Genomic DNA, 26,834 nt, shown 5'->3' on the forward strand with positions numbered 1-26,834 from the left:
GGTGCTTCTGGGACCACAAGTGGTTCATGAAGACTGATAAATGTGCACTGGAACTGGCGACATGGAGATCCTTGTGACCTTAGCAGAAGGAGTTACAGTGGAGTAGTGGACACACTGGGCAAGAGTCCACTGAAGATGACCAAGTGGACACTGACTTTGTCGTCAACTCTTTCAAGAAGTTTGGGTGTGACCGAGATTTAAGAAACAGGACTGGAGGAAAATATGCAGCCTAATCAAGACATTATTCCAGCTGTATTCCCTCTGTCTCCTGCACCGTTTATTTTTTAAACAGACTTTAGCTTTTAGAGCAGTTTTAGATTCACAGCAAAACTGAGGTGAAGGTGCAGAGATTTCCCTTATACTCCCTGCCCCCCACCATGCACATCCTCCCCCATTATCAACATCCCCACCAGATGGTGCATTTGTCACAACTGATGAACCTACACTGACATGTTGTCATCACCTAGACTCCACGGTTTACACTAGGGTTCGCTCTTGGTGTTGTACATTCGATAGGTTTGGACAAATGTATAATGACATGTAAGCCCCATTGTAGTATCATACAGAATATTTTCACTCTCCTAAAAATCCTCTGTGCTCCATCTATTCATCCCTCCTCCCCCTTAACCCCTCGCAACCACTGATCTCTTTACTGTCTCTGTAGTTTTGTCTTTTCCAGAATGTCATATAATTGGAATCATACATTATGTAGCCTTTTCAGATTGGCTTCTTTCACTTAGACATATGCATTTAAGTTTCCTCCATGCCTTTTCACGGCTCAATAACTCATTTCTTTTTACCATTGAATAATATTCCACTGTCTGGATGAACTAATTTATCCGTTCGCTTATTGAAGAGCATCTTGGTTGCTTCCAGGTTTGGGCAATTATGAACAAAGCTGCTATAAACATTCACGTGCAGGTTTTTGGGTGGACATAAGTGTTCAGCTCCCTTGGGTAAATACCAAGGAGTACAATTGCTAGACCGCATGGGAAGAGATGTTTAGTTTGGTAAGAAACTGTTAAAGTGTCTCCCAAACTGGCCGCACCATTTTGCATTCCCACCAGCAATGAGTGAGTTCTTGTAGCTCCGCATCCTCGTCAGCATTTGGTGTTTTCAGTGTTCCGGATTTTGAACATTCCAATAGACATGTAATGCTATCTCACTGTAGTTTTAATTTGCATTTCCATGATGACATATTATGTGAAGCATCTTTTCATGTGCTTATTTGCCACCTGAATATCTTCTTTGGTGAGGTGTCTGTTACAGTCTTTGCCCCATTTTTATCATGTCATTTCTGTTCCATTGCTTATTTTTCAATCTCAACTTGGTAAGGTCTTTCAGCACACATATTTGCTCTGTGTGTGCTATATGTTCTGTTTTTTAAAAAACTCTCTTTTGATTATATGTGTATACATTCTGTCTTTAAAAACCTCCAGCTACTGCCCTATTTCTCTGGTCCCAGTAGAAAGTGGTCCACATTCAATGTCTTCAATTTCTCTCCTGCAGTTCTCGCTATTGAATTCCCATCAAGCTTTTGCCTCTACTCCTTCAACAAAATTACTGTAATCAAGGTCACTAATAACCTGCACTTGACAAATCCAATTGTCTGTGACCCGTCCTCCTCTTAACCCGTCAACATCATTTGAAACAAATGATGACATCTTTCACTTGGCTTCAGGACAGCTCGCTGTCTTTCCCTGTCCTCCCCGCCCACTCCCTCTCATGTGCCAGAGCTGGGACCTCCTCATCGCCCCTCTTTCCAAAATTTAGAGCACCTCAGAGCTCAGTTCTTGGACCACTTCTTTGTGTACACTCACTCACTCTTATAGCTTTAAATGCCACCTATATGCAGACAAACCCAGCTATATATCTCCATCCTGGGCCTTTCTCCTGATCTAGTCATATTCAACTGCTGAACTGATGCTTACATTTGCATGTGTAATGAGCATCTCAAACTTAATGTGTCTAACACTGCACACTACCACCCAGTGATGATGCTTCCAGAGCCTTCTCATCTCCTCACTGCAACTCCAGCCTTCCAGTTTCCAGACCACAAATGTGGAGTCGTTCCACACTTCTTTTCTGTCACAGCCCACACTTGATCAATCACAAAATCTCTTTTGCTTTGTTTTCAAATATATCCCAAATCTAACCACTTCTTCCCATAACCTCAGATGCTGCCATCCTGATGCTAGCCACCCAGGTCTTTCTACTTGCAAAGACTCAGGCTGGACTCCATGCTTGCTCCCCTAAAAGCTACTCTCAGCCCAGTAACTCGAATGACTTCTTTAAGATGGACATCATATCATTTCACTCCTCTGCTCAAAACCGCCTGTGAATTTCCATCTCGCTCACTGGAAAGGTAGAGTTGCTATATTGCCCTGCCTGGTCTGGCCCCAACACTGAGGCCTCCCTTCCGTGTGTGATGGCCTCTACTCCTCCCCCTCACTCACTGAGCTGCAGTCACACTGGCCTTGGTGCTGCTCCAAACACAGTCACCCCAGGCCTCGGGGACACTCACTGTCCCTCTGCTCTGAGCCTCTTCACCCTCTGCTTCAAGCCTTGCTCAGATTACCTTCCTGACCCCAATCTCCCACCTTTGACATCCCCTTTTCCACTGTTTTTCTCCCAAGCACTCATCTCCGTGTGACATGCTGCCTATGTCACTTCAGGCTTTTCTGTCTCCTCTGGTCAGGCCATCCTGGAGGTATCCTCAGGAGCTAGAACAGTGCCCGACACGGACAGACACTCAGGAAGGATGTTTTCCAGGAAATGAATTCAAGGAAGAGGGTTAGAGGTCCAGACCCAGCGGAATGGGGCTGGAGGGGGTACCGGAAGGGGTCCTCCTGCTGGAGAGCACCTGCCCAGCTGTAACGGGGAAAGAGGGCAGCAGTGTGGACGCGGGTCGGGGACAGGGGCGGCGGTCTGGCTGACGGCAGCATCCAGACTCTCTTCCTCCCAGGTCCCCTTTCCCCTCGTCCCAGCTTCTGCGGACCTTAGGACGCCCAGGGCGGTGGGCACTAAGCAGACCCCTACCACTGCTCCCCTCCCTGGCCAACCCCGCGCCCTCCACGTGGGATGCGCGCGCTGGGACCCAGGGTGGGACCGTGGGCGGTCACCCAGAGACACAACCCGCCCCCGCTGGCCCCCTCACGCTGACCCCCCCAAGCTGACCCCCGTGCAGCTGACCCCCTCCCTCGTGACCCTTCTCCATGACGCCCTCCGCAGCCTTGGGGGCCGGGCTCCCCTGGATTCGGCCACGTCCCTCTGAGCATGCTCGGAGCCCCAGCACCCGCCCGCCACGCCCATAGCCAAGTAAGAGCCAATCCTCGGCCAGAGTGTAGCTGATTGGCATCCAGCGGCAGAGATCTTGGATCCGGATTGGGCACACCTGCTGTGGTGGGCGGGTCTACAGGGGCGGAATCCGGAAGCGCCTTCGCGCGGCTCGAGCCCGGCGGGGTCGTGGGGGTCGTGGGGCAGCATGGCGGCGTCCAGGAGGCAGGGTAGGCGGACGGTGGTCCGGGGGTCTGTGGGCACACGGTAGGAGGGCGGGGGTCCCGGGGTCTGTGGGGACACGGTAGGAGGGCGGGGGTCCGGGGGTCTGTGGGCACACGGTAGGCGGACGGGGGTCTGGGGGGTCTGTGGGGAGACGGTAGGAGGGCGGGGGTCCGGGGGTCTGTGGGGAGACAGTAGGAGGACGGTGGTCCGGGGGTCTGTGGGCACACGGTAGGAGGGCGGGGGTCCGGGGGTCTGTGGGGACACGGTAGGCGGACGGGGGTCCGGGGGTCTGTGGGGAGACGGTAGGAGGGCGGGGGTCCGGGGGGGACTGGGGGACGGTGGGGGGCGGGGACGTTGGGGGGACCGAGGGGCCGTGGGAAGCGGAGGGACCGGGGGTCATGGGGGGATCTGGGGGTGGTGGGGGTCTGGGGGTACACGTAGGTGGGCGAGGGGCCGTGGAGGACAGGAGGACACGGCAGGCGGGCGGGGGCACCAGGGGTCCGGGGGGGCGTGTGCAGGGGACGCCTGCCCAGACCCCTCTCTCAGCCCGGGCAGCCTTGTGCTCGACCCAGACCCCGGCCCCGCCGCAGCCTGCAGGGTGGGACCAGCGGCGCGCGAGTCCTGCAGGGTGGCCCAGCGGGGTGTCCTGCACCCGCCCCTACGCCCGCACCCGCACCGGCAGGCTCTTGGCAGAACAGAGCTCCTCTGAGCCCGGTCTCTTCGTCGGTCGGGCGGAGGAGGTGTTACTGTTTACCTGCGGCGGGCACGCTAGCCTTTCTGAAGCGAGGGCGGTATTTTTAACCAGGGTGCCATGTGTTCCACTGTAGTCTGGCAGTGCCTTAGGATTCAAGGTCCGAAGATACGGGGAACTCCCAACTCCTTATAAAGCCCAACAGACTGTGTCTTCTCATTACCCCATAATCGTCAACACTAAAATGAAGAAAGGGAAGGTTTTATTTTTTCCCAGTTTTATTGAGATAGAACTGATATACATCATTGTGTAAGTTTAAGGTGTACAGCATAGTGACATACATTTTTTTTCTTTTTATTTAAACCTCCAGGGCAACACAATCCCTAGTGAACAATTTTTTTTTCAGAAGATTGGCCCTGAGCTAACATCTGTTGCCAGTCTTTTTTTTGTTCTCCCCAAAGCCCCCCAGTACACAGTTGTGTATTCTAGTTGTGAGTGCCTCTGGTTGTGGCATGTGGACGCCGCCTCAGCATGGCTTGATGAGTGGTGCCATGTCTGTGCCCAGGATCCAAACCGGCGAAACCCTGGGCCAGCGAAGTGGAGTGTGTGACCTTAACCACTAGGCTTAGGCCCCCTATTTCTGGTTTTTTTGGTGATAGCCATTCTAACAGGTATGAGGTGATATGTCGTTGTGGTTTAGATTTGCGTTTCCCTGATGTTGAGCATCTTTTCATGTGCCTCTTGGCCATCTGTGTGTCTTCTTTGGAAAAACGTCTATTCAGATCTGCCTGTTTTTTTTAACTAGATTGTTTTTTCTTGTTATCGAGTTGTTATGTGTTCTTTATATGTTTTAGATATTAACTCCTTATCACATATGTATGGTTTGTAGATATTTTCTCCTGCTCAGTAGGTCACCTTTTCATTTTGTTAATGGTTTCCTTTCCCGTGCAGAAGCGTTTTGTCCCACTTGTCTATTTTTGCTTTGGTTGCCTTTGCTCTTGGTGTCACATCCAAAGCAATCGTTGTCGAGATTGACATCAAGGAGCTCATCGCCTGTGTTTTCTTCTAGGAGTTTTATGGTTTTAGGTAAAAGTGAAGGCTTTAGATTGTTTCTCAAGTTATTTGGATTAGTTTGGGCTGTGATTATTTCTTTCCTGTTTTACGTTTCAAACACATGATCCTGTTTTTGCCCTTTGAAATGAAAAGCCCAGCAGCCACTATGGTTAATAAGCATTTCCTTAAAATAAGAAAAGGAAACTAATTTCTCAGCAGGGCGGAAGACAAGAAAAGTCAGTATAGTTCTCAACTTGGGGGCTCCTTTTCAGAAAATGTCGAACTGGTGCTTCCCTGCTGCTCCAACCCCCTGCTGCTCCAACCCCGGGAGTTAGGGCTTCCATCTATTCAGCTTTAGACACGGAGCGTCTGGTTGATTACAGTGACTTGATTTCTGAGCATGGACTTTAGGCTCTTGGGTGGGCGTGATGGTGTTTTCGTGAGTGCCCCCTTGGAAGGAGGATCCCCGGGCTCTGCAGGTCGACATTGGGGCTCTTGGGGACGGGCCTGAGGAGGCGGCTCTCCAGGTCTTTGTGCGGACGGACGGCTGTCCTCTGCTCTCCTCCGTTTCGACTGGGAACTTCTGCTTCGCCTTGGATTCTGCTTGTTTTACGGCAGACCCACCTCTCTCTGCATCCTCCTCTAATTCCTCTGGTTTGCGACCCTTCCACGCCTGATGGTAAGTGCTCTTCCCTCCGCACCTGGTCGACTTGCAGCACCTCCTCAGCTCACTGGATTGAGACGAATGAACCTTCTCATTGTCATCAGCCAGGAGTCACGCTCCCTGAGACAGGCCTCCTACTCCCATTGACATGTAACAAACTGTTGGAGAAGCCTGGTTGTTTCAGACGTGCTTGGAAGGATGGGTAGTAAGTCTTGCAAGGAACCAGTGGAGGTGGGAAGAGGATGCTGGCTTTGCACGCCCCCTCCTAACGAGGGCCCCTGGAGAGCGCTTGTGCTGGTGACTCGTGAGCTCCAGGAGCACGTAGGGCTCTACACTGGGGAAAACCCCAAGCTCTCACCATTGCTGAAGCGTGAAACCCGGGCACCGCTTGTGTCCCATGTCTCATCTTGTGTGGCTCGTGACGAGTGTCACCTTAGGGCACGTGTGGCAGATGGGAAGACGGCTGGGGCAGACTTGCAGAGTCTTTGCTCTCCAAGAACAGCGTCCCCCAGGTGGGCAGGAGGCCCTGGGCCGTCTGCCTTTATGGGCGGGTGGGGAGCTGGAACGCTTGTAGCCCATCAGCTGTAGCCTGTCCTTGGGGCTCTGCTCCCTGCGCGTTCCTCGTGCCGCGTCTGCTAAGCACCTCTATCTGGGTCTGCAGCTGCAGGGGCCCCACTCAAACTCCCTTCCCTGTGGCACCTGGGCCTGGGGCTGTCCTTGGCCGTCCTGTCTGGGCTGGTGGCTGCTGCTGAAGGAGCATCCCAGAGCCGCAGCCTCCGCGTTCAAAGAAGGTGCCCAGCTCAGGCCCAGAGCGAGAGAGCTCGACATGGGGTGGCTGGCAGGCCATTGGAAGCGCCGGCCTGAGGTTTCCCTGGGAGTCGATTACTCTGCTGAGGAATGCGGCTCCCAGTGCGATTTTCACAGAGCTCCTCAGGGTCAGCAGGGAGGCTTTTGCCTTTGAAGCCGCGCTGTTAGAGTAGGAAACAGGGTTTTCAGCGCGCTCTATTTTATGCCAGGCAAGGACGAACAGCCCTGGAGGGTCACTGGGGCCTGGCTCTGAACCTCTGAGTTACCAGGCAGCCCCCACAGTGGACAGCCCGTCTGACTCAGGGAGTCGTGTGAAGGGTCCCCTGGCGCACAGCCAGCAGGTGTGGACGGCTCACAGGACGCCTCTCAGAGGCTCGGGGTAGCTTGTCCTTTGTGCCACCCTGCTCCCCGAGGCTGCGCATGCGATTCGAGCGCCTCTCAGACCCGCACGCTTGGGTGGGACTTGCAGACAGTGGCAATGCCTGAGTGCCAGGCGAGGAGAGCCTGCGTGAGCAGGAGGTCACCATGGGCCAGGTCCCGGCCAGGAGGGGATGCTCGGTTCCTGTGCACACCTGCCGCTCCCCATGGTGCCACGGACCCCACCGCCCACGCCCCCTGCTCCTGTATCTGAGAGAGTCTGTGGTGGAGGAGTAAGTGCACAGATGCCAGGAGAACAGAGCAGTGACCTTGGCCCCAGCGGCGTGCCCTCCACCCACAGCCCCCACACTTTAGGCAGTCACCTACCTCTTTAATCCTGAGATTTCTCATCAAGATGGAAATAGTAAACCCTGCCTCGTGGGCTTAGAGGATCGAAGGCCTGGATGCCTGTGATGCTGCTTTCTCACAGTCTCATGGCACTTGTGCAGGCCTCAGGGGCGGCCTCGACTGTCTGCGCCTCACGCCCCGCCTGTGGGCCGTGGGGCAGAGCGTGCCAGTGTGGGAACGCGTGCTCTAACGCAGGCGGTCCAGGGCTTTTGTAGGAATTTGTTCCTGCTGAGGACTTCCTGCCAGAGGGCCAGGCTGGGTCTTCCCAGTGGGCCGCTCCCGGGAGTCAGGAGTGTGCAGCAGCCTGGTGGATGAGGCCCCCAGGCCATCGGCATCACCAAGTCTTTGTCCTCCAGGGACCCTCCTCAGATGAGCTGGCAGCTGTCAGCGGGCCTCACTCACTGGCCAAACCTCTGATATCCCCACGTCCTGAGGAGGGCTTTGTGGTCAGCATGACATACCCCCTTATTGGGGCATTCCCTGTGGTCCAGGCCCTGATGCGAGTGTTCTTGAAGCAGCGGGAGTGGGGCTTGTGAGTCTGTGTGTGTCTGTGCATCTGTGTTTGTGTGTGTGCATGTGTGTCTGTGTGTATGTGCATGTATGTCTGTGCCTGCATGTGTGTATATGCATGTCTGTATGTGTGTACGTGTCTCTCTGTGTTTGTGTGTGTCTGCCTGTATATATGTGTGTGTCTGTATATATGTGTGTGTCTGTCCGTGTATGTGCCTATGTGTCCCTGTGTGTTTGTATGTGTCTGTGTATATATGTCTGTGCATGTGTCATGTGTGTGCCTGCATGCATGTATATGTGTCTCTGTGTGTGTGTATATATGTATGTGTCTTAGTGTGTGCCTGCATGTGTGTATGTGTGTGTGTATGTATCTGTGTGTGCATGTGTGTATATGTGTGTCTCTGTGTGTTTGTGCACATGTGTATGTGTCTTCCCAGTTACACGCCCGGACCTAGGCACACTGGCGGCAGCCCCCTGAGTCCCAGAGCCGCAGGTGCTGGGGGTGTGGCTTGGCTGGGAGGAGACCCGTTCTCTGTGCTGAGCTGCCTGCAGGTGTGGCGGGGTGGAGGCGACGGTCTGGCAGAGCTTTGTCCTGGCAGTGCCTGCGGGGCCCCGTGCAGACAGGCAAGCAGGGCTTGCTGACCTGCGGGAGAGCCCCCGCTCTGTTTGTCCACACGAGTCTCACTTGGGTGTTGTCTCTGTGTTCTGTGAGATACAACAGATCCTTTATTCTGGAATAGAAGGAACCTCTCTGTGGTCAGTGCTGCCTAGGGCAGAGCTGGCAGCAGGACCGGCTCCCTGCTGTTCCAGGTCCTGCACGCACTGTTTCCTCCATGGGCTCACGTGCCCTCTGGATCATCACTGCCCGATCCCTGTCTGCTTCTTCCTGTGAGGAGGCGTCCCATGCTCCCGGTGCCTGGCACACAGCAGGTTCAGCAAGCGTTGCTGAGTGAAGGAGTGAATGAAGGGCCTGGGTTTCTGTGAACAGAGGGGGTGTGTGCATGGTGGAGAAGGTCGCTGTGCTGGCCCCCAGGCCAGGGAAGCTTCCGTTCTAGGTAGGAGCTGGGCAGCTGGTACAGGTTTCAAGTGGAGGGTAGGTGTTTGCTTCTATAGAAGACAGATCTGAAAGTGGACAGGGGAGGTGTGGCACGGGGCAGGCCCAGCGGCAGGCTGGCCGGCCAGCATGTTGTTGGCATGTCTTTGGGGGCATGAGACGATGTGGAATAAGGCAGCAGCCGGAGGCATGGGTGGTAGGCATAGGGAGAGAGATTCCCCAGAAGCTGGCGTGGTGCCTGCCGGGCTGTGCGAGGCAGGAGGTGTGCTCTGTGGGCAGGTGCAGTGTGCTTCTGGATTGGATGAGAGTCGGGCTGGGGTGCGGAGGGAGGGGCTTCATCATCTGGATACCGGGTGCCCAGCTGTGGGAGATGGGTTTACAGTGGGAGGTGGGCCTGTGCCCTCACACGAGTTCCCTGGGACCCTGAGGTGCCCAGCGGTGGGAGGCTGCACTCACAGCAGCAGGTGGGCCTGTGCCCTCACACGAGTTCCCTGGGACCCTCAGGTGCCCAGCAGCGGGAGGCTGCACTCACAGTGGGAGGTGGGCCTGTGCCCTCACACGAGTTCCCTGGGACCCTCAGGTGCCCAGCAGCGGGAGGCTGCACTCACAGCGGGAGGTGAGCCTGTGCCCTCACACGAGTTCCCTGGGACCCTCAGGTGCCCAGCAGCGGGAGGCTGCACTCACAGTGGGAGGTGGGCCTGTGCCCTCACACGAGTTCCCTGGGACCCTCAGGTGCCCAGCAGCAGGAGGCTGCACTCACAGCGGGAGGTGGGCCTGTGCCCTCACACGAGTTCCCTGGGACCCTCAGGTGCCCAGCAGCAGGAGGCTGCACTCACAGCGGGAGGTGGGCCTGTGCCCTCACACGAGTTCCCTGGGACCCTCAGGTGCCCAGCAGCGGGAGGCTGCACTCACAGCGGGAGGTGGGCCTGTGCCCTCACACGAGTTCCCTGGGACCCCCAGGTGCCCAGCGGTGGGAGGCTGCACTCACAGCGGGAGGTGGGCCTGTGCCCTCACACGAGTTCCCAGGGACCCTCAGGTGCCCAGCAGCGGGAGGCTGCACTCACAGCAGCAGGTGGGCCTGTGCCCTCACACGAGTTCCCTGGGACCCTCAGGTGCCCAGCAGCGGGAGGCTGCACTCACAGTGGGAGGTGGGCCTGTGCCCTCACACGAGTTCCCTGGGACCCTCAGGTGCCTTGGCTACAAGATGCGGGCTGTTCTTTGTGTTTTATGAGACAGTCAGTCAGCTTAGCCACAAGAGGAGAGAGGAGCGCCTTGGGAATCGAAGTTTATTGTGCTTGTGGGTCCCAGAGCCAGGCGGCACACTAAACCACACGAGGCAGCAGACAGGAGCAAGGGGAAGAACTGGGCCATGGCCTTTCCCGGGGTTCCCACAGGAAGGCAGGCAGGGCAGGGGAGCACTCAGACTGGCTGGATGGAATCGTTTCCTTGGGTTTGGGCTTTAGGCAGAGGACTCTCGCTGCTGGGCACAGGGCAGGTGGAGGGGCCAGCTCTGGTGGCTGGTGGGCATGTTAGAGGCTTGCTCCTGCTCTGCGCTCTCTGAGGATCGGCCAGCTGCGAGGGGTGGTCTCTCCCAGCCAGAGGGTTTTAAGATGTCAGAGCATCATGATATACAGAAAATTAAAAATATATACAGCAATGGGGAGACAGTAGGGTTGTTGTGAGGATTAAATCAGGTAATGTGTGTGAAGTGTGTGGTCCCACTGTCAGCCGACTGCCCAGCGTGGGTGTGAAGGAGGCCGGGGCACTCGCCTGGCCCTGAGAACAGCAGCACAGATGACTCGGGCGGTAGGGGGTTGAGGGGGCAGGGGTGTACCTTGTTCAAGGGGAGGCAGACACCCATGGCCTAGAGACTAGAGAAATAGCCGGCACCTGGGCGAGACAGGACCCTGCCTTGAAGACGCAATGGAAGGAGCTGGTTCCTCGAGCGAGGTGGCCTAGGGATGCCCGCGGGGTGGTGGTGGGTGTGCTGTGGCCTCCTCTGGCTCTGGGTGGGTGGCCTGGCGGTGTGGTGCAGAAGTGGAAGTACCGGCATTCCAGAGCATCTGCTCCTGACATCCTCCCAAGTGACTGGCTCCCTACTTGTGCAAGGACCCGTGTCTGTGTACTGTGGTTGAGTTCAAGATCCGGCTGATGAAGAAGCCAGTGTTAAGGAAACCGGAAAGAATTAAAATATTGGAGTAGAAATGATAATTTACCCTCTCCCTCCCAGTTATGACGAAGCACGCCTCTGAATGGCCGTCTGGGTGGGCCCTCACCTGTGTGGCCCTGTCCCGTCCGTCCTCAGCATATTTGGGTGAGAAAACACCTTGGAGAGCACAGCGGTTGCTGGGGCCCCGTCCTGGGGGCCCGGAGCAGCGTCCCTGCTGTCCTTCTGTCCCCTGGGTTCAGGTGTGCTCACCAGCCCCTGATGAAAACGATAACAGCTCTGAATGGTTAGGGTACAGAAGTGCTGCAAACGTCTCTACAAGGAAACATTTTGGACAAAGTTTAGAATATTACAGGGGTGTTTTTAGTGTTAAAATTTGGGGAGAAAATGAATATTTAGTGTGTACCAACTACTTGGGGATACCACATCAGAGTGGTCGTGGTGTAAGATTCTAATTATGTCCCATTTGAGTACTATTTCTGGTCTTATTTTGAGTACTGTTTTCCTTTTAATTAATATTTCAGAAAGCTTGCCAACTCTTGCTTAAATCTTAGCTAATTATTTTCCATTTCTAGTTCCATTATGAAACTCATTAAGAAACTATCACTCACTGGATTAGCATACTGTACTGCACTTTTCTTTCTTATGAAGTGACGAGGCACTATTACCAATTTATTCCTTTCTTCCTAGATTATAGGCAAAGGGTAAATAACTCATTATAAGAGTAAAATGAAAAAAAATTGAATATGGTTTCTGAGAAAGTTATGGATAGGCTAGCAGATACTCAGCAGGTATTTAAACATGAGAAGAGAAAATTGAAAATTTCAAATTCCAAGAAATACAAAAACCCTAAGAAAATTTAAATTTAGATTCTGTTGACACAAGATGCACAGATGTCAGGGTGGAAAAGGGAATCACCTGAGCCGGTTTTACTGAGATAGGGGGATTCTCAGTTTTCTTTAAGACTGTGAGTTGGCGGCGTGTGTGTGTGTTTAGTGGGAGCTTGTGGAAGATTTTCTCTACGGCTGAGGTGAGGAGGGACGCCACCAAGTCGGCCATGGAGAAAGTTTCTGTGAATGTCCATTTCTGGTCTTATTTTCAGTAGCAGTTTTTTGTTTAAGTGTAATTTCAAAAAGCCTGCTAACTCCTGTGTCAAATTCTGGATGATAGCACTTTTCCATTCATAAGTCTGCTAATTGGAAACTCAGAAAAGGGACGTCAGAAACCTCTTTGTTCCACTGTCTGTGTGTCTTTCCAAGTGAAATATCAAGAAGCCACATTTTCAAGTTATCTGTAGTATTTGTGGTCTCCATAATTTTCATGTAATTCCAATGAGGCTGTGGTCCCCTCACTTACTGCTTCCCGTTAACATCTGCCTTTGAAGCAGTTTTTGAACTAATTTCATCCCTCATGTCCCCAAATTGTGTCTACATGTCTTTTGTCCCCAGACAGTCGTGCTTTTCCAAGAGATGCAGGTGTGTAGGCGTGATGACACAAGTCATGAAATATTTGGCTGGAGAATCACACAGAATGAACATCATTTCTGACCTCCTCCGTTATGGGAAGGCTCTCCAGATGCACAGTATGTATCCACATAGGAAAAGGACAGGCATGGTTTCACCCCGATTTTACATTGAGTACACTGTGTACACAGACACTGTGGGGGGCAGATGCCACTTTGCAATCAAAGTGAACTTTTGTAAGGAAAAGAAAAGTATTCCTGGTGTCAATGGGGTAACTCATTGCATGGTCTCAAAGGTCATGGGTTGCTTTTTTTTTCTACCACGTATTTTTCATTTTCCTTTGCTTTTTTCAGATTGGAATATTATAGAAGAAAAAGTTGCTATTTCCATGCTTTTTCCCATAAGTACCTTTTCAAATGGAATGCAGCCCTCGTCCCGAGTCGGGAGACTTTCCGGCTGGAAAGCGACCTAGAAGGGGCCGCTCTTTCTTGTCTGTTGGTTTACCCTCTTCCCTGCAGGAGCTTGTCAAACGCTTCACAGTTCTTGGGCTTCTGCCCTGACACCATAGCAAACAGAGAAACAATTCCTTGAAATGCTGCCATTAACACCTTTGTTAAAAATGGAAGAAGCTCTTCCTTTTTTATACCCCACTGTTAGATTTTAAATCAAGTAACAGCATTGAAGAGTTTAGAATTGAATAGGTTTACCGCCAGCAATCAAACTGTTTCCTTTGGAGGTATATATATTTACAGTTTTTCCTAGGTTTCTAATTTCCAAAGAACACCTTCTTGAAAGATTTTATGTTTATTTGGCTTGTGTCTTTAAATTGAAATGTCAAGTTCAGGCAGTCCTCTCTGAAAATTACATCAACATCCCTGGTTCCTCTGTGATAAGGAGGCTTACCCTCCCTGTCTGGTGTTTCACAGATCAATTTCAGACACTGTTTCCTCCTTGGTGCCTCTCCTGTCGATCCTGATGCCTGTCCACGTGGTGGTTGTACTGTTTTCCTGCACGGTGGTTTTTCCGATTGGTGTAAAACATCCATTTCCTGCTTCTTCGCTTTCTTGTGATTGCTTTTTGACGGACAGCAGAGTTTCAGGTCAAAACTTGCTCCTGCTGCTGGAGGAGCAGCCGGTGGACGAGGTGTGAAGATGCCACGCCTCGGCAGCTGTGGTGCAGCAGAGCACTCTCCCTGGCTCACGTGGTTTGGGGGGCTTCTGAGAGCTGGGTGTGACACCGAGCTGCCTTCCAGGGCAGAGTGCCCTCCATTTGTTTTGTTTTGTTTTTGAGCCATTGGAAAATAAGCAGAAAAGAGACTTTTAACATCCAAATTGATTTATAGGCCTACATTTGTAGTAGGTACACATTCACACACACACACATGCACAGTAGGTTGAGAGGAGCATTTCAGCAAACCAAAAATGACGAGTGCTTTTTAAAAACGATGCTTCGCTGTTTTTCAGTACCCTGAAAAATAACTGCTTTGCATTCTGCTTTCAGCATGAGTCACTAAGTAGACGTGGCCGGTTAGAAGACCCACTCTGTTTACAGAATTGAGTCCACCGTGTAGGAAACCAGCCAGCAGTCCGAGGGTGCTCATCTCATTCATAACTCTGCAGGCTCGACATGGCAGCGAGAGTTTAAGTGGCTGTACAACTTTTTTTTTTGGTCTAAAATAGCTGGTTGTTTCTGTTCAAATAAACTGTGAGCTCCTTCAGGGAGGGGAGACTTCGTGTGACTGCACCAGTGCTTGGCGGCCACTTCGTCCTTAGGAGTCCAGAGGTGTGGGGACCGCTGGGGGGCGGTTCTTGAGGGCGCTCCAAGGGCTTGGTCACAGTCGCAGAGTACGCTGCGTGCAGGTGGCTCCGTGCTGCGTTCTTACTCCCTGTGTCGTTGGGATCAAGTGACATTCGCCAGTGAGTCTGCTAGAAATATTAGTTGGTAGAAAGTAGTTATTGATATTTTAATTTTGCTTGTTACACATTGCTCTTTTAAAACTGATTTAAGAAGATTAAAATCATAGTACTTTTAGAAAGACTATGCTTTAAACGTTGGCAGCTGAAACTATTAGATGTATATTTACCAGATCATTTTATTCTGAAGTTGCTGGATACTCGGCTTGTGTTAAGGTTTATTAGTTGAAATTCTAATTGAAGACAAAGCTCCCAGTTGACATTGAGATCCCATTACAACGTCTCTTTGAGGCCGTCTCTTCTTGCGCTCTTGACTCCACACGTTGTGAGTAACTCCTGGATCGTGGGTATGGCGACGTAAACCAGCGTTCTCCAGGACACGATCTCCAGGTTGTCCTGAGCCCCTCAAGGAGGGCCGGAGTGTCCAGGCCGTGTGCCCAGAGTAGCGTTTGTGACAGGTCCTTGGATAGGAAGGAGCTCCTTGGACCCAGCCAGCCTGTGGGAGTGTGCTGCGGGGTGCGGCGGGCACCAGCGGTTCCTGGAGGGGCATGTGGTCCCGCTGGGAGAGGCATGCTTCCTCAGGAGGCTTTGACATGCGAGTGTGAGGTGGGAGTCTTGCCGCCACCTGGGTTTACGAAGTGCTTACCCCAGTCCAACTTAGGATATCGAAGGTTTTCTCTCTGTTTAGTTTTTTGGACTACTGCGCTCAATTTTAAATTTAAAATAGAAAATTGTTCTCATATTATGTGACCGAGGACACGAGTCTTCAGGGACGCGCTCACCTCTCCACCGCGTGACCAAGAAGCCCGGGCCCTCCGCAGCGTTCTGGTGGCCGCGCAGGACCTCTGCCTGCTGCACAGCAGCTCTCCACGCTTTGTCGACTCGTCTCTGAGTTTGACGAGGTTCAGACAAATGCGTGTTACTAACATCTCCCTCACCTCTTCCGGGCGCGTCTTGAGACTCGTAGCTGTTCATGGTTCCCATTAAATCAGCATGGAAATATTTGTCCGTTATGGCAGCTGTTTTCCTCCACTTGGAGCAGGATGTAAACTGAAATGAGCAGAGTGAAGTCTCTGTGTGCTTGTTAGGACGTCCTAGAACGCCCAGCTGCCTCCCGGCCATGGTGGTTAGGTGTGCCGGAACCCTGCTCGGTCTGCCTGCCTCAAGGTGAGCCCAGCCTCAAGGCTCTCCGTGTGACCTGCCGGGGGACCGAGCCTGTCTAGGGGCGCACTGGGTACCCAGGACCTGAAGCCCCGAATTCTGAAATGGGCTCACAGTCTGCTCTTCACATGGAAATTCAACCAGAGATGAGAACGTTGAGGGAGGACGGGAGGCCAGCCCACCCAGCACCAACCCCAAGTCCGTGTTCACCATGGCAGCCTGCCCTCTTCCTGCGGCTCTCCTCCCCTGAGCACCTGTGGGCCTCCCAATGAGGGTGCTTGGCGGGGGGGGTGTCCTCTGAGGACAGTGCCGGGGGGGTCCTCTCATGGAGAGTACTGGGGGGTCCTCTGGTGACAGTGCTGGGGGGTCCTCTGAGGACAGTGCTGGGGGGTTCCTCTGATGGACAGTACTGTGGGGGTCCTCTGATGGACAGTGCTGGGGGGTCCTCTGAGGACAGTGCTGGGGGGGGTCCTCTGGGGACAGTGCTGGGGGGGTCCTCTGAGGACAGTGCTGGGGGGGGTCCTCTGATGGACAGTGCTGGGGGGGGTCCTCTGGTGACAGTGCTGGGGGGGTCCTCTGAGGACAGTGCTGTGGGGGTCTTCTGATGGACAGTGCTGGGGGGTCCTCTGAGGACAGTGCTGGGGGGGGTCCTCTGATGGACAGTGCTGGGGGGTCCTCTGGGGACAGTGCTGGGGGGTCCTCTGAGGACAGTGCTGGGGGGGGTCCTCTGATGGACAGTGCTGGGGGGTCCTCTGGGGACAGTTACTTTGCTCTCAGGTCAAAATGTCAGGACGTGTGTTTGCCTTATGTGAACTCATGTGCAGTTTTAATAACACTGCCTTCAGTAATTCCTTCCTTTCTCTTGTCAATTGGTTGCCTTTGCAGTGTTTGTTGAAAAAGTGCTGAGGAGACTTTTTCCTAAAGTTCCGCATGGCCAAGAAAAGGGGGCACCAATGACTCTGGCCTCGGAAATACCCCCTGAGAAAGTGGCGCCTGAGACGGTGACAGGCTGGAGCGCCCCTCCTTTGACAGGTGAGGTGTCTGCAGGTGACGATGGGCCATGGACATGTGGTCACGGCCACCTCTGTTGCCCTGCAGCATGCGCAGGTGGTCGAGTTGTTCAGGGCCTTCTGGGGGTGGGCCAGGGTCGTCTGCACACGCTCTGGAGTGTACAGTGGGTACAGTTCTGCTGTTTGTCTGGGCCGTTTGCACGTGGTGTTCTGGGCATAGAGACAGGAGACCGTCAGCCAGCTCCGTCTTTCCTTGGACAGGACACGCCTCTCCCTCTGCCGCTGTTGCTCCGTCCCATCACTGACCCAGTTCGTGCATCCACCCAGCCGGGCTCCTGGTTCCTCCTCTGTGTTGGTCTCCCTTGTCCCTTGTCTTTGGCAGGCGTCTATCCAGGATCCTCGAGTGGTGGGAGGTCTGCAGTGGCAGCTTCGTGGACTCTGGGTCCCGGCAGCACAGCAGTGTCAGCCTGGCGGGGGCCGCCGTGTGGCAGACACAGACAGGGCCACGGGAGGGCCAGCAAGGTTGGGGCATTGGAGGGGAGCCTCTTGGTTGCAGGTGGACACAGAAATGCACAGGGTTCTGTGCATCCTTTCTTGGGGCCCTTTCCATTTCTCTCTGGCAGTCATCTCTCGCTGGGCTTTTGTCCGATGTGATTCTGCTCCTGAGCGCTGGTTCTCTCCTCTGGCCCAGCTGAATCACCTTGAGAGAAGAGACTCGACTTAGTCCCTGCATTCTCCTGTCTTGTAACGCTCCCCTGACTGGTCTCAACAGGCAGGTCCCGTAGGCCTGCAGGTCTGCTCGCTGCCTGCAGGCCACATCTCCATTGACTTGGATCACATTTTACCACAGGAGGAATGTTACACATCATGATGGGATTTCAGGCAAGGAAATTTCCATGCAAAACCTGTGTGCCCATAACATAGTGGATGCCCGTGGGCACTGCTCTGGTGAGCAGATGCCACACAAGCAAGAAGGAAACTGTTTCCTTCACCTCGTAGACACAGGTTACACTGTGTACTTTCCTCTGGGGCAAACCATGTGTGCTGTGTTCCCCCCTGCATCCTTCCCGTGGGCCGTCACGTGGTGAGGATGGTGCGAGCTCCCAGCGACGCGTCCCACCGAGACCACCATATGCAGATTGTGGGTTAGAGTTAAGATCACATGGACTAAGGCGTAAATGGCTGCTGTTACATGTATTTTTACTTTTCAAAGAAAATGCATGTTATGCATGGAGTTGTGTCCCCTAAAATTCAGACGTTGAAGTCCTAACCCCCAGGACCTCAGAATGGGACCATATTTGGAGACGGAGCCCTTTAAGAAGTAATTAAGGGTAAATGAGGTCACTATGTAGGCCCTGATCCAATAGGACTGGTTCCTTATAAGAAGCGGTGCTCAGGGCACAGACACACAAAGCGGGACGATGAGTGAGGACACAGGGAGCAGGCGGCGTCTGCACGCCTGGGAGAGAGGCCCCGGCAGAGCCAGCCCTGCCGGCACCTGGATCCCGGACGTCCAGCCGCCAGCACCCGGAATGAATGTGTTGTTTTAGCTCCTCGTCTGTGGTATTTTGCTATGGCTGCCCACGCTGACCAGGACAGCACCTGTCCGCCCTTGGCCATGTGTGTGTTGATCAGCCTGGCGGAGCCGTGGAGAACGCAGGCTGTCCCACTCGAGAGGGAGGCCAGCCCGCAACTTCCTGTTTCTCTCTGAGTTTTACTGAACATTCTTCATCTTTTTAGAAATTTTTGTTTTTAGGGTCTATTTGCACTTTCTTCCCTCATCTAATTTGACTGTTTTAACAGTGACTTTTCACCAATAATACAGCTGGTGGAAGGTGAAGTAAGGGGGAACAGTGGACACTTTGTGCATGGGTGATTGTTTCTCAATTAAAAATTAGCATCTACACATTCCAGGCCAGTTTCCTCCCAGAAGATAAAAAAATAATTGTCAGTTCTTTTGCGGGATGACAGACAGTTCCTTTGTCACATGTGTGTTTTCTTGCTGAAAGTGGTTGGCTTTTCACTTCTAAAATCACTGTTTAAAAAAACACGCTCGAAGACCTTGCTTCTCTTCCTGAATGTGGTTGCAAGACAGTCTTTTAAATTAGGGTTCATGTTTTACTAAGACAAGTTGTATCCGTGTGTAGTAATAGCAAATGAAAAGCTTAGAATGTCAACATGACTACTTCAAGTCAGCGTGGGGATATTTTTAATTTTAAATGCCGAGTCCATTTCACTTCTTACAGATCACGTGGGTTTCCTTAAAGTTAGTCCTGGCCCTTTGGGTGACGTCTTTCCGCGGAAGCTTCGGTACAAGTTGCTTCCTTTCAACAGGCATGTGTAAGGTGCTGTTAATTTGTATGAAGGTGAATTAAAGATCAGAATACGGATATAAAGGTGGTTTCCGAGTGTGATTATTACGTAAATCCTCTGATTTGAAAGGTGCAAAAGCTGTTGACTGAGTAGATGCCTGATCCAGGTGAAGGAAGGATCTTGTTGGGCATCGAGACAGTTTTCATCCTGTCTGCCGGGAGTCTGGGCGTAGTCAGAGACCCTGAGCCATAATCAGGTAGCAGAGGGACCTGCAGAGCCTGCTGAAGCCCGGTTCTGTTGGGCAGAACAGTGTGGTTCTGTTATTGGTTGGATAGTGGAACAGCATGGGTGTCATTGTCCAGGTGGAGTGTCAGAGCCGGCATGGTGACAGGGGACCGGCCCCACTGAGGGCTCATCCGGAAAAGACAGCGTGAGGACTGCAGAGTCAGGATTTAGAGAGGACTCCTCATGAGAGCCGGGGTGCGAGGCACCCCCCCGCCCCCAGTGGTTTGATCCCATGTGTGGTTTTCAAGGCTCCAGACTGTTCTGTGATGCCTGGCATCTGAGCTGTAGCGGTACACAGATCTCAGTTTGCACGGACAGTTTAGACTCTGGTTACGAGTGGCTGAAACCACTTGGCCCTGGCTCAGATTGAAAGGGAAACTTGAATAACAGTGGAGTGTCACAAGGGCGGTCACACCAGAGCCTGGAAGGGCATCCAGATTCCTGGTTCTTTGTGTCCTGCACCTGCTCTCTGCACCCTCCTCCCCTGTCAGGAGCCCTCCACCTCTGAGAGGGCAGTGGTGAAACATACAGTGAGCAGACCACGTGCCGTTTCACGTGGCATTAGGAAACAAACAGAGGAGTAGGTATTTCTGAGAGTTTCATTATTTCCCAGATGCAAATGAGCCTGACGTGTGCCTGTATCTGAAAACTCCACACCACACACAACAGCATATTTAAATAAAATGTGCTTAACCAAAAGTTCACCATTTTAACCATTTCAAAGTGTACAATTTAATGATTTTTAGTACGTTCACAATGTCGTGCAGTCATAACCGCTAATTCCAGAACATTCTTACCACCCCAAAAAGGAGCCCCGTATCCCCTAGCAGTCCCTCTCCATTTGTCCCTCCCTGCTTTCTGTCTCCGTGGGCTTGTGTGTTCTGCACGTTTAGTATAAAGGAGTCACACACTGCTCTCTCACTTGGCATCATGGTTTTGAGGTTCACTGTGTTGTAACGTGTCAGGACTTCCTTCCTTTTTATTGCTGAAGAATGTTCCACTGTGTGGAGGGACCACATTTTGTTTACACGTTCATCAGTTGATGGACACTTGTTCCGTTTCCACTCCTGCCTGTTACGGCAGTGCTGCTGTGAGCACCCGTGCACGGGCGTGTGTTTGTGGACGTGTGCTGGCAGCTCTCCTGCTGTATGCCTAGGAGCGGGTTGCTGGATCAGATGGTGGTTCTGTGTTTAATGTTTTGGAGAACTGCCGAACTATTTTCCACAGCTCCTGCACGTCTTTCCCTCCTGCAGCAGTGCACGCAGGTTCCAGTGTCTCCGCATCCTCGCCAACACCTGTTATTTTCTGTTTTCTTCATTATATCCATCCTAGTGGGTATGAAGTGGTATCTCATTGTAATTCTGATTTGCATTTCCCTGATGACTAATGAGGTTCATCTTAGCATGCATGTGTTGGCCATTTGTGTGTCTTCTTTAGAGAAATGTCTAAGTTCTTTGCCCATTTTATTTATTTATTTATTTATTTATTTATTTATTTATTTGCTGAGGAAGACTGGCCCCGACCTAACATCTGTGTTAGTCTTCCTCCACTTTATATGTGGGTTGCCACCACAGTATGGCTGATGAGAGGTGTACACCGGTCCACACCTGGGATCCAAACCCACAAACCCAGGCCACCGAAGCAGAGTGTGCCGAACTTAACTGCTATGCTTGCCCATTTTTAATTTGGATTGTTTGTCTTTTTATTGTTGAGTCGTAAGAGTGGGTTAGAATCTTGATATGAGACCCTTATCAGATCCATACCATGGATTGTGTTTTCACTTCCTTGATGATGTCCTTTGAGGCACTAAAGATTTTAATTTTGGATTAAGTCTATTATATATTTTTTTTCTGTTGTTGCTTATGTTTTTGGGTGATATTTAGGACACCATTGCCAAATCCAAGGTCACAAATTTTACACCTAGTTTTTCTTCAATGAGTTTTATAGTTTAAGCTCTTACGTTTAGGTCATTGGTCCATTTTGATTTAATGTTTGTATATGGTGTGAGGTAGGGGTCCAAATTTGTTCCTTTGCCTGTGGATGTCCAATTGTCCCAGAACCGTTTGTTGAAGCAACTGTCCTTTTCCTTTTGAATGGACTTGGCACCCTTGTCAAAAATCAATTGGCCGTAGATATATGTGTTTATTTCTGGACTCTCAGTTCTGATCCCTTGATCTATATATCTGTCCTTTTGCCAACACCACATTGTTTTAATTACTGTAGCTTTATAGTAAGTTTTGAAATCAGGAAGTAAAGTCTTGCAACTTTGTTCTTTTTCAAGATTGTTTTAGCTATTTGGGGTTCTTTGCAATTGCAAATGAATTTTTGGGTCTGCTTGTCCATTTCTGCAAAAGAAGCAGTTGTAATTTTGATACAAATTTCGTTGGATTTGCAGAACACTGGGATTATTGTCATCTTAACAATATTAAGTTGTCCATTTCATGAATTTAGGATATCTTTCCGTTTGTCATCTTTAATTTCTTTCAATAGTGTTTTATAGTTTTCACTATAAATTTTACACTTAAAAACGTTTATTCCAAAGTATTTTATTCTTTTGATACTATTGTAAATGGAATCTTTTTTTTTGGAATATTCATTGCTAGTGTATAGAAGTGCAAGTAAATCTTTGACCTTGGATTAGGCAATGGTCTCAAATATGGAAATACAGATTTTTGTACATTGATCTTGTATCCTGCAACTTTGCTGGACTCATAGCTCTAACAGTTTTTTTTGTGGATTCTTCAGGGTGTTCTATATATAAGATCACATCGTCTGTGAGTAGAGATGTTTTACTTCTTCCTGTTCAATCTGGATACCTTTGATTTCTTTTTTTTCCTTGACTCATTGCCCTGCCTAGAACTGCCAATACAATGTTGAAGAAAAGTGGCAGGAGTGGGAATTCTGGTCTCATTCCTGACCTCAGGGGAAAGAATCCGGGCCCCTCCACTGAGTGCAGTGTTAGCTGTGGCTATTTCATGCACTTCCTTCGCTATGTTGAAGTTTCCTTCTATTGCTAGTTTCTTGAGTGTTTTTTATCTTGAAAGGGCAACATATTTTTTTGAGGCAATACCCCTTAGAAATTTTAAAGGAAAAACATCATAGTTTCTTTGCAGCTGGAAAAAGAAATCTTGGCTACAAGCAAAACAATAAAATCACTATCAAATGGACAAAACTTGTGTGAAGCTTCTGTAAAGGTCCTCATGAGAATTCCCTTGGAGGTGTGGTGCTCGCGGAGGAGTTTGGTGATGATCAGAGCTGTAGGTGTGCCCATGTCTTTTAGGGTCAGAAGAGGGCAGCCAGGATGGGAAGGGTGCCTTCATCAGCCAGTCCGTGGAGTGAGATTGAGAAAACGCTCTTGGTACGGTTAGGACCACGCTTGGTAATTACTTAGCCAGTTCACTGATATTCGTTCACTATACAGAAACCTTTTCTTTTTTGGTTCTAAGAGTGTTGCTACGTCCGTTTGTTCTTAAAGACAAGGGCGTAATCCATAAACAGAGCTCAGAGTCCGATGGCATGTCCCCGGGGTGCTGTTTCTCTGAGCGCACATCCTTCAGTTTTGCCGTTTGTTGCCAGCTTGTCTGTGAAGTAGCTGTGGTGCTCTGTGCCCACTGCAATCATGTCCGAGGTCTCTTTTCTCCGGGTCCTTGTAAACAGATAGTGTTTTCCTCTTCTGGTCAGACGCGAGGACCCTGCCTCTCACTTTAGTATGATTTCTGAGTTTTAATGAGGCTGAACAGCATTTTGTATATTTACTAACCGTATGTTTTTGCCCGTTTTTCCCTTGGGTTGTGTATAGACTTTAGGAGTTCTTTTTTGTTCCACATCCCAATTCTTGGCCAACTATATATGTCACAAATATCTTCTCTCTACGGGTTGTCTTTTCATTTTTAAAAACAATGATGTCTTCTATTGTTTGTGAGTTAATCATAATATAATGTGACTTCTTGATCTTTTAGTTTATGGTTTGTGCTGTTTGTCTGGTTTAAGAAATCTTTCACTACCCTGATAACAAAGGTATTTTACATTTTTTTCTAAAGGACATGCCTTTCCTGTTTAGGCCCTTTTTCCCTTTCGGACCATTGCCTATGGGGTGAGGTAATGATCTGGTTTCGTTTCCCCAGTGTTCTCAGCCCCATTTGTGGAAGAGTGTGTCCTCTGCTGTGTGGGGGCCGCCCCGTGGAAGTGGGCTGTTTCCGAGCTCTCCTGTCTGGCCGTCGGCCCCTCTCCCAGCACCTCACTCTCCTACTTACTGTGGCTGATGCTGTGTTCGTGCCCCTTCGGCACATCCTTTCGGCTTTTCCTTCCTCAGTTTTCTCTGCTCTTCTTGACCCTTTGCTTTTCCACATGCATTTTAAAATCAGATCGTCAATTTGCACACAGTAGAATCTTGAAAATTTGTTGCCTTATCATACTTACACTTACTTTGGGAGAATTCATATCTTCACTGACGTTGTGTGCAGCCTTGCTGGCCCTGTGTTGCTCTCAGGATTGCTCCCCTCCCTCCCTGTTGGCCCGGATCCCCTCCTTGTCCCCGAGCTCCTCCGCACAGTGAAGGAGGATGCCTGCTGTATGGAACCGGGCACTCCTCGGGCCTTTCAGGTTATCTTGCCGGCCGCATCACTGAGAGGGAAGCCTCTCACTGGGGATGTTTCTCCAACACTGTGGTCCCTAGTTGTGTCCTTGGCGGACAGCCTGTGACAGCCGCGGGAAAGCGGTCTGCCTCTCACTTTCTCGGGATGCTCACTGGAGCAGCAAGAGTAACTTACGTTTTGTCTTTAAAAACAGATATGTTCAGTGTTCGAATATTTTAGGAAATCGTATCCTGAAAAGGAAGTGCCTCTGGAAGCTACGTCTGCTCTGCTGTGCACGTCCGAGTGGTGCAGCGAGGCCAGTAGACAGTGGGGTAAAGGTGGTGGTTTCTGAGTGGGGGCTGTCTGGGTGCTGCAGATAGGTTCACTGCTCACCATCCAAATGAGAGTGGCTCACGAAGCCGCCTGCTTGACAGATGCTACCCCACCACCATGAGGCAGTGTGCCTTTGAGCAGACGGAGGGCCGCTGTGCTGAAACTGCGGTCTGGACGGTGGAGTGAGAGTTGGCCGTGGTGCTGCGGGTGTGTGGTGCGCGCTCTGAGATGCAGGATGCTGCACTTCCTTCATGTGGGATGGAAATCAGGAAGATGCGAGCAGCGGCGGCTGCTGAAAGCTGCTCTGCGATGGTTCCCTGGGAGGCGGAGGCCACGGGAGGAGCGCGCACAGCATCCACGCCAGAGGGCAGGGACGCCCACCACGCCTTCGGACAGCCTTCTCGGCACATTTCCTCAGAGATCTTTACCTCTGCAAAAGAAACTGGTATGTTTTATGGACACATTTTTATGTAGATCCAGTTTCTTGAAAGGTCGCAGCACCAAGAAGTGTTGCCCAGACAGGGAGTCTGGTGCGTAGTCTCCACTCTTCAGTCCCACGTGACCTCTGGTGCCATTTCAACATTACTCCAGGCAGGAAGGAAGTATTTTCTGTTTTTTTCCTGAGAATAATTAACCTGAAATATTTCCTGTTCAGTTAGTTGTAGCTGTGGTGTGATTGGGCTCGACCGTGCCGGGGTTCTGAGCTGAACTCCAGGACTGTGTGGAGCAGTTGTGCTTGAGCCCGCTGCTCCCCCTGCGACCACTGAGACCCTCCCTGGGATAAACACGCAGGTGAAGCGGCCGTAATGCTGCTCTGTCTACCAAGGCAACAAAGGACATGTTGAAAGTACGCCTGCTCCCTTGTCATCGGGAATGGAGGAAGGGAGTCCTCAGAAATTGCTGGTAGAAATGTCACTCAGTACAGCCCTATAGAGGTGGTTTTATAGCATGTCTTAAAATATCCAACTTATCTATCCTTTGATGTAACAGTCCTCTCCGCACATTAAATTGACTCATATCCACACTCCCCGAATGTTGGGGTGCCCCAGACTATCTTATCCACACCCACGTACCAAGTAACTTAACCTGGTCCCATGGCTTCTGTGTCCATATATGGATAGTTGTGGCTCCCAAACTGAGTTCTCCAACTGTGCCCATCTGCAGGCTCAGGGTTTTATGTGGGATGGCTCATGAAGTATCATCACCTCTGCTTGATGTCTGTTGGGCGTCTCACCCCCTCAAAGCTCCACAGCAAGTGCCTTCCTCCATCCCCCATCTCAGGAAATGGAAAGTGCACAGCATTGTCACCCTGGTCACCCTCTTCCTGTCAGACCCTGAGCACTACCCGCCAGCACGGCCACACTCTGACCCTTCTCAAAGAAAAGTCCATTTTCTTGACCAGTGTGTTTTCCTTACCTCCTAAGAGGAGAGTCTCTCTGAGTTGCTGAGGGCGTGCGTGTTGGCAGCCCAGGACTTCTCCACAGGGATAGGACATCTGCCTGAGGTAGAGAAGGAGGGGCCGGGGAAGCCCAGGCTGCGGACATTGAGCAGAAAATGATCTGACCCCTCCCTCAGATCTCCCGCAAAGTGACCCTGCTCTCGTCCACACAAAACCTGCACACGGGTGTTTCAGCAGCTTTATTCAAAATCGCCAAAGCTTGGAAGCACCAAGGCGTCCTTCAGTGGGTGGATGAACAAACTGTGGTCCATCCAGACAGTGGAACAGTATTCAGCACAAAAAAGAAATGAGCTGTCAAGACATGAAAGACGTGAAGGAACCTTAAATGCACATGACTAAGGGAAGACGCCAATCTGAAAAGGCTACATACTGTGTGATTCCAACCATATGACATTCTGGAAAAGGCAAAACTATGGAGACGTAAAGAGATCAGTGGTGGCCAGGGGTAGAAGGGGCGGGAGGAACAGGTGGAGCAGAGGATTTTAGGACCTGAAAGTACTCCGCACGATACTGTAGTGGTGGACGCATGTCATTAATTTGTCCAGACCCACAGACTGTACAACGCCCAGAGTGAACCTAATGCAAACTATGGACTCTGGGTGATGATGACATGTTACTGTAGGCTCATCAGTTGTGACAAATGCACCATCTGGTGGGGGTTGCTGATAATGGAGGAGGCTGTTCAAGAATGGAGGGGGCATATGGGAAGTCTCTGTACCTTCCCCTCAATTTTGCAGTGAATCTAAAACTGCTCTAAAAAAATAAAGTCTTTACAAAAAAAATTTTTTTAATTACTCAACTCTTGAGGTGCTTGGGGTGAGTGGACGATTTGTAGAAGAAGGAGGGGCTGAGCTGTGCATCTGGATCGACAAGGGACAGAGGAGAAGCTGGTGCACAGACGTGGGCCTGGGGCAGAGCAGATGGTGAGTGGGTGCTGCCTCAGGACTCACAGGGTTGCAGGCCGTCTCTGGACCGCTGCAGGCCGTGTGGTTGGGAGCATGAGCCACGTTTCTTTTGCTGTCCAGGAGGCAGAGGACGTAGCTGACGCCTGCTTCCTTCTGGAGGCGCTAACAGTTAGGAATCTGACTGCCTGACAGCTGGAGTTGGTTGA

At 51.2% G+C, this 26,834-nt stretch overlaps 1 protein-coding gene across 16 annotated transcripts in view; it reads left to right on the plus strand.

The window, feature by feature from the left end:
- The first annotated feature begins 3,400 nt into the window (after positions 1 to 3,400).
- ERICH1 (glutamate rich 1) overlaps positions 3,401 to 26,834 on the plus strand; it is a 144,691-nt gene continuing 121,257 nt past the window's right edge. For 7 of the 16 annotated variants that reach the window (XR_011433150.1, XR_011433155.1, XR_011433154.1 and 4 more), the window contains exons 1-2: positions 3,406 to 3,506; positions 16,635 to 16,781. Coding sequence is in view for 9 of the 16 variants with exons in the window: in XM_070252839.1 (XP_070108940.1) it covers positions 3,485 to 3,506; positions 16,635 to 16,781 (169 nt within the window). In the remaining 7 variants the exon portion in view is untranslated. Of the gene's footprint in view, positions 3,507 to 8,805; positions 9,047 to 12,660; positions 12,795 to 16,634; positions 16,782 to 26,834 lie in introns of those variants that run through there. The other 9 variants (XM_070252837.1, XM_023630627.2, XR_011433149.1 and 6 more) reach the window with 7 other exon arrangements.

The sequence above is a fragment of the Equus caballus genome, chromosome 27, assembly GCF_041296265.1.
Source record: "Equus caballus isolate H_3958 breed thoroughbred chromosome 27, TB-T2T, whole genome shotgun sequence".
Taxonomy (NCBI): domain Eukaryota; kingdom Metazoa; phylum Chordata; class Mammalia; order Perissodactyla; family Equidae; genus Equus; species Equus caballus.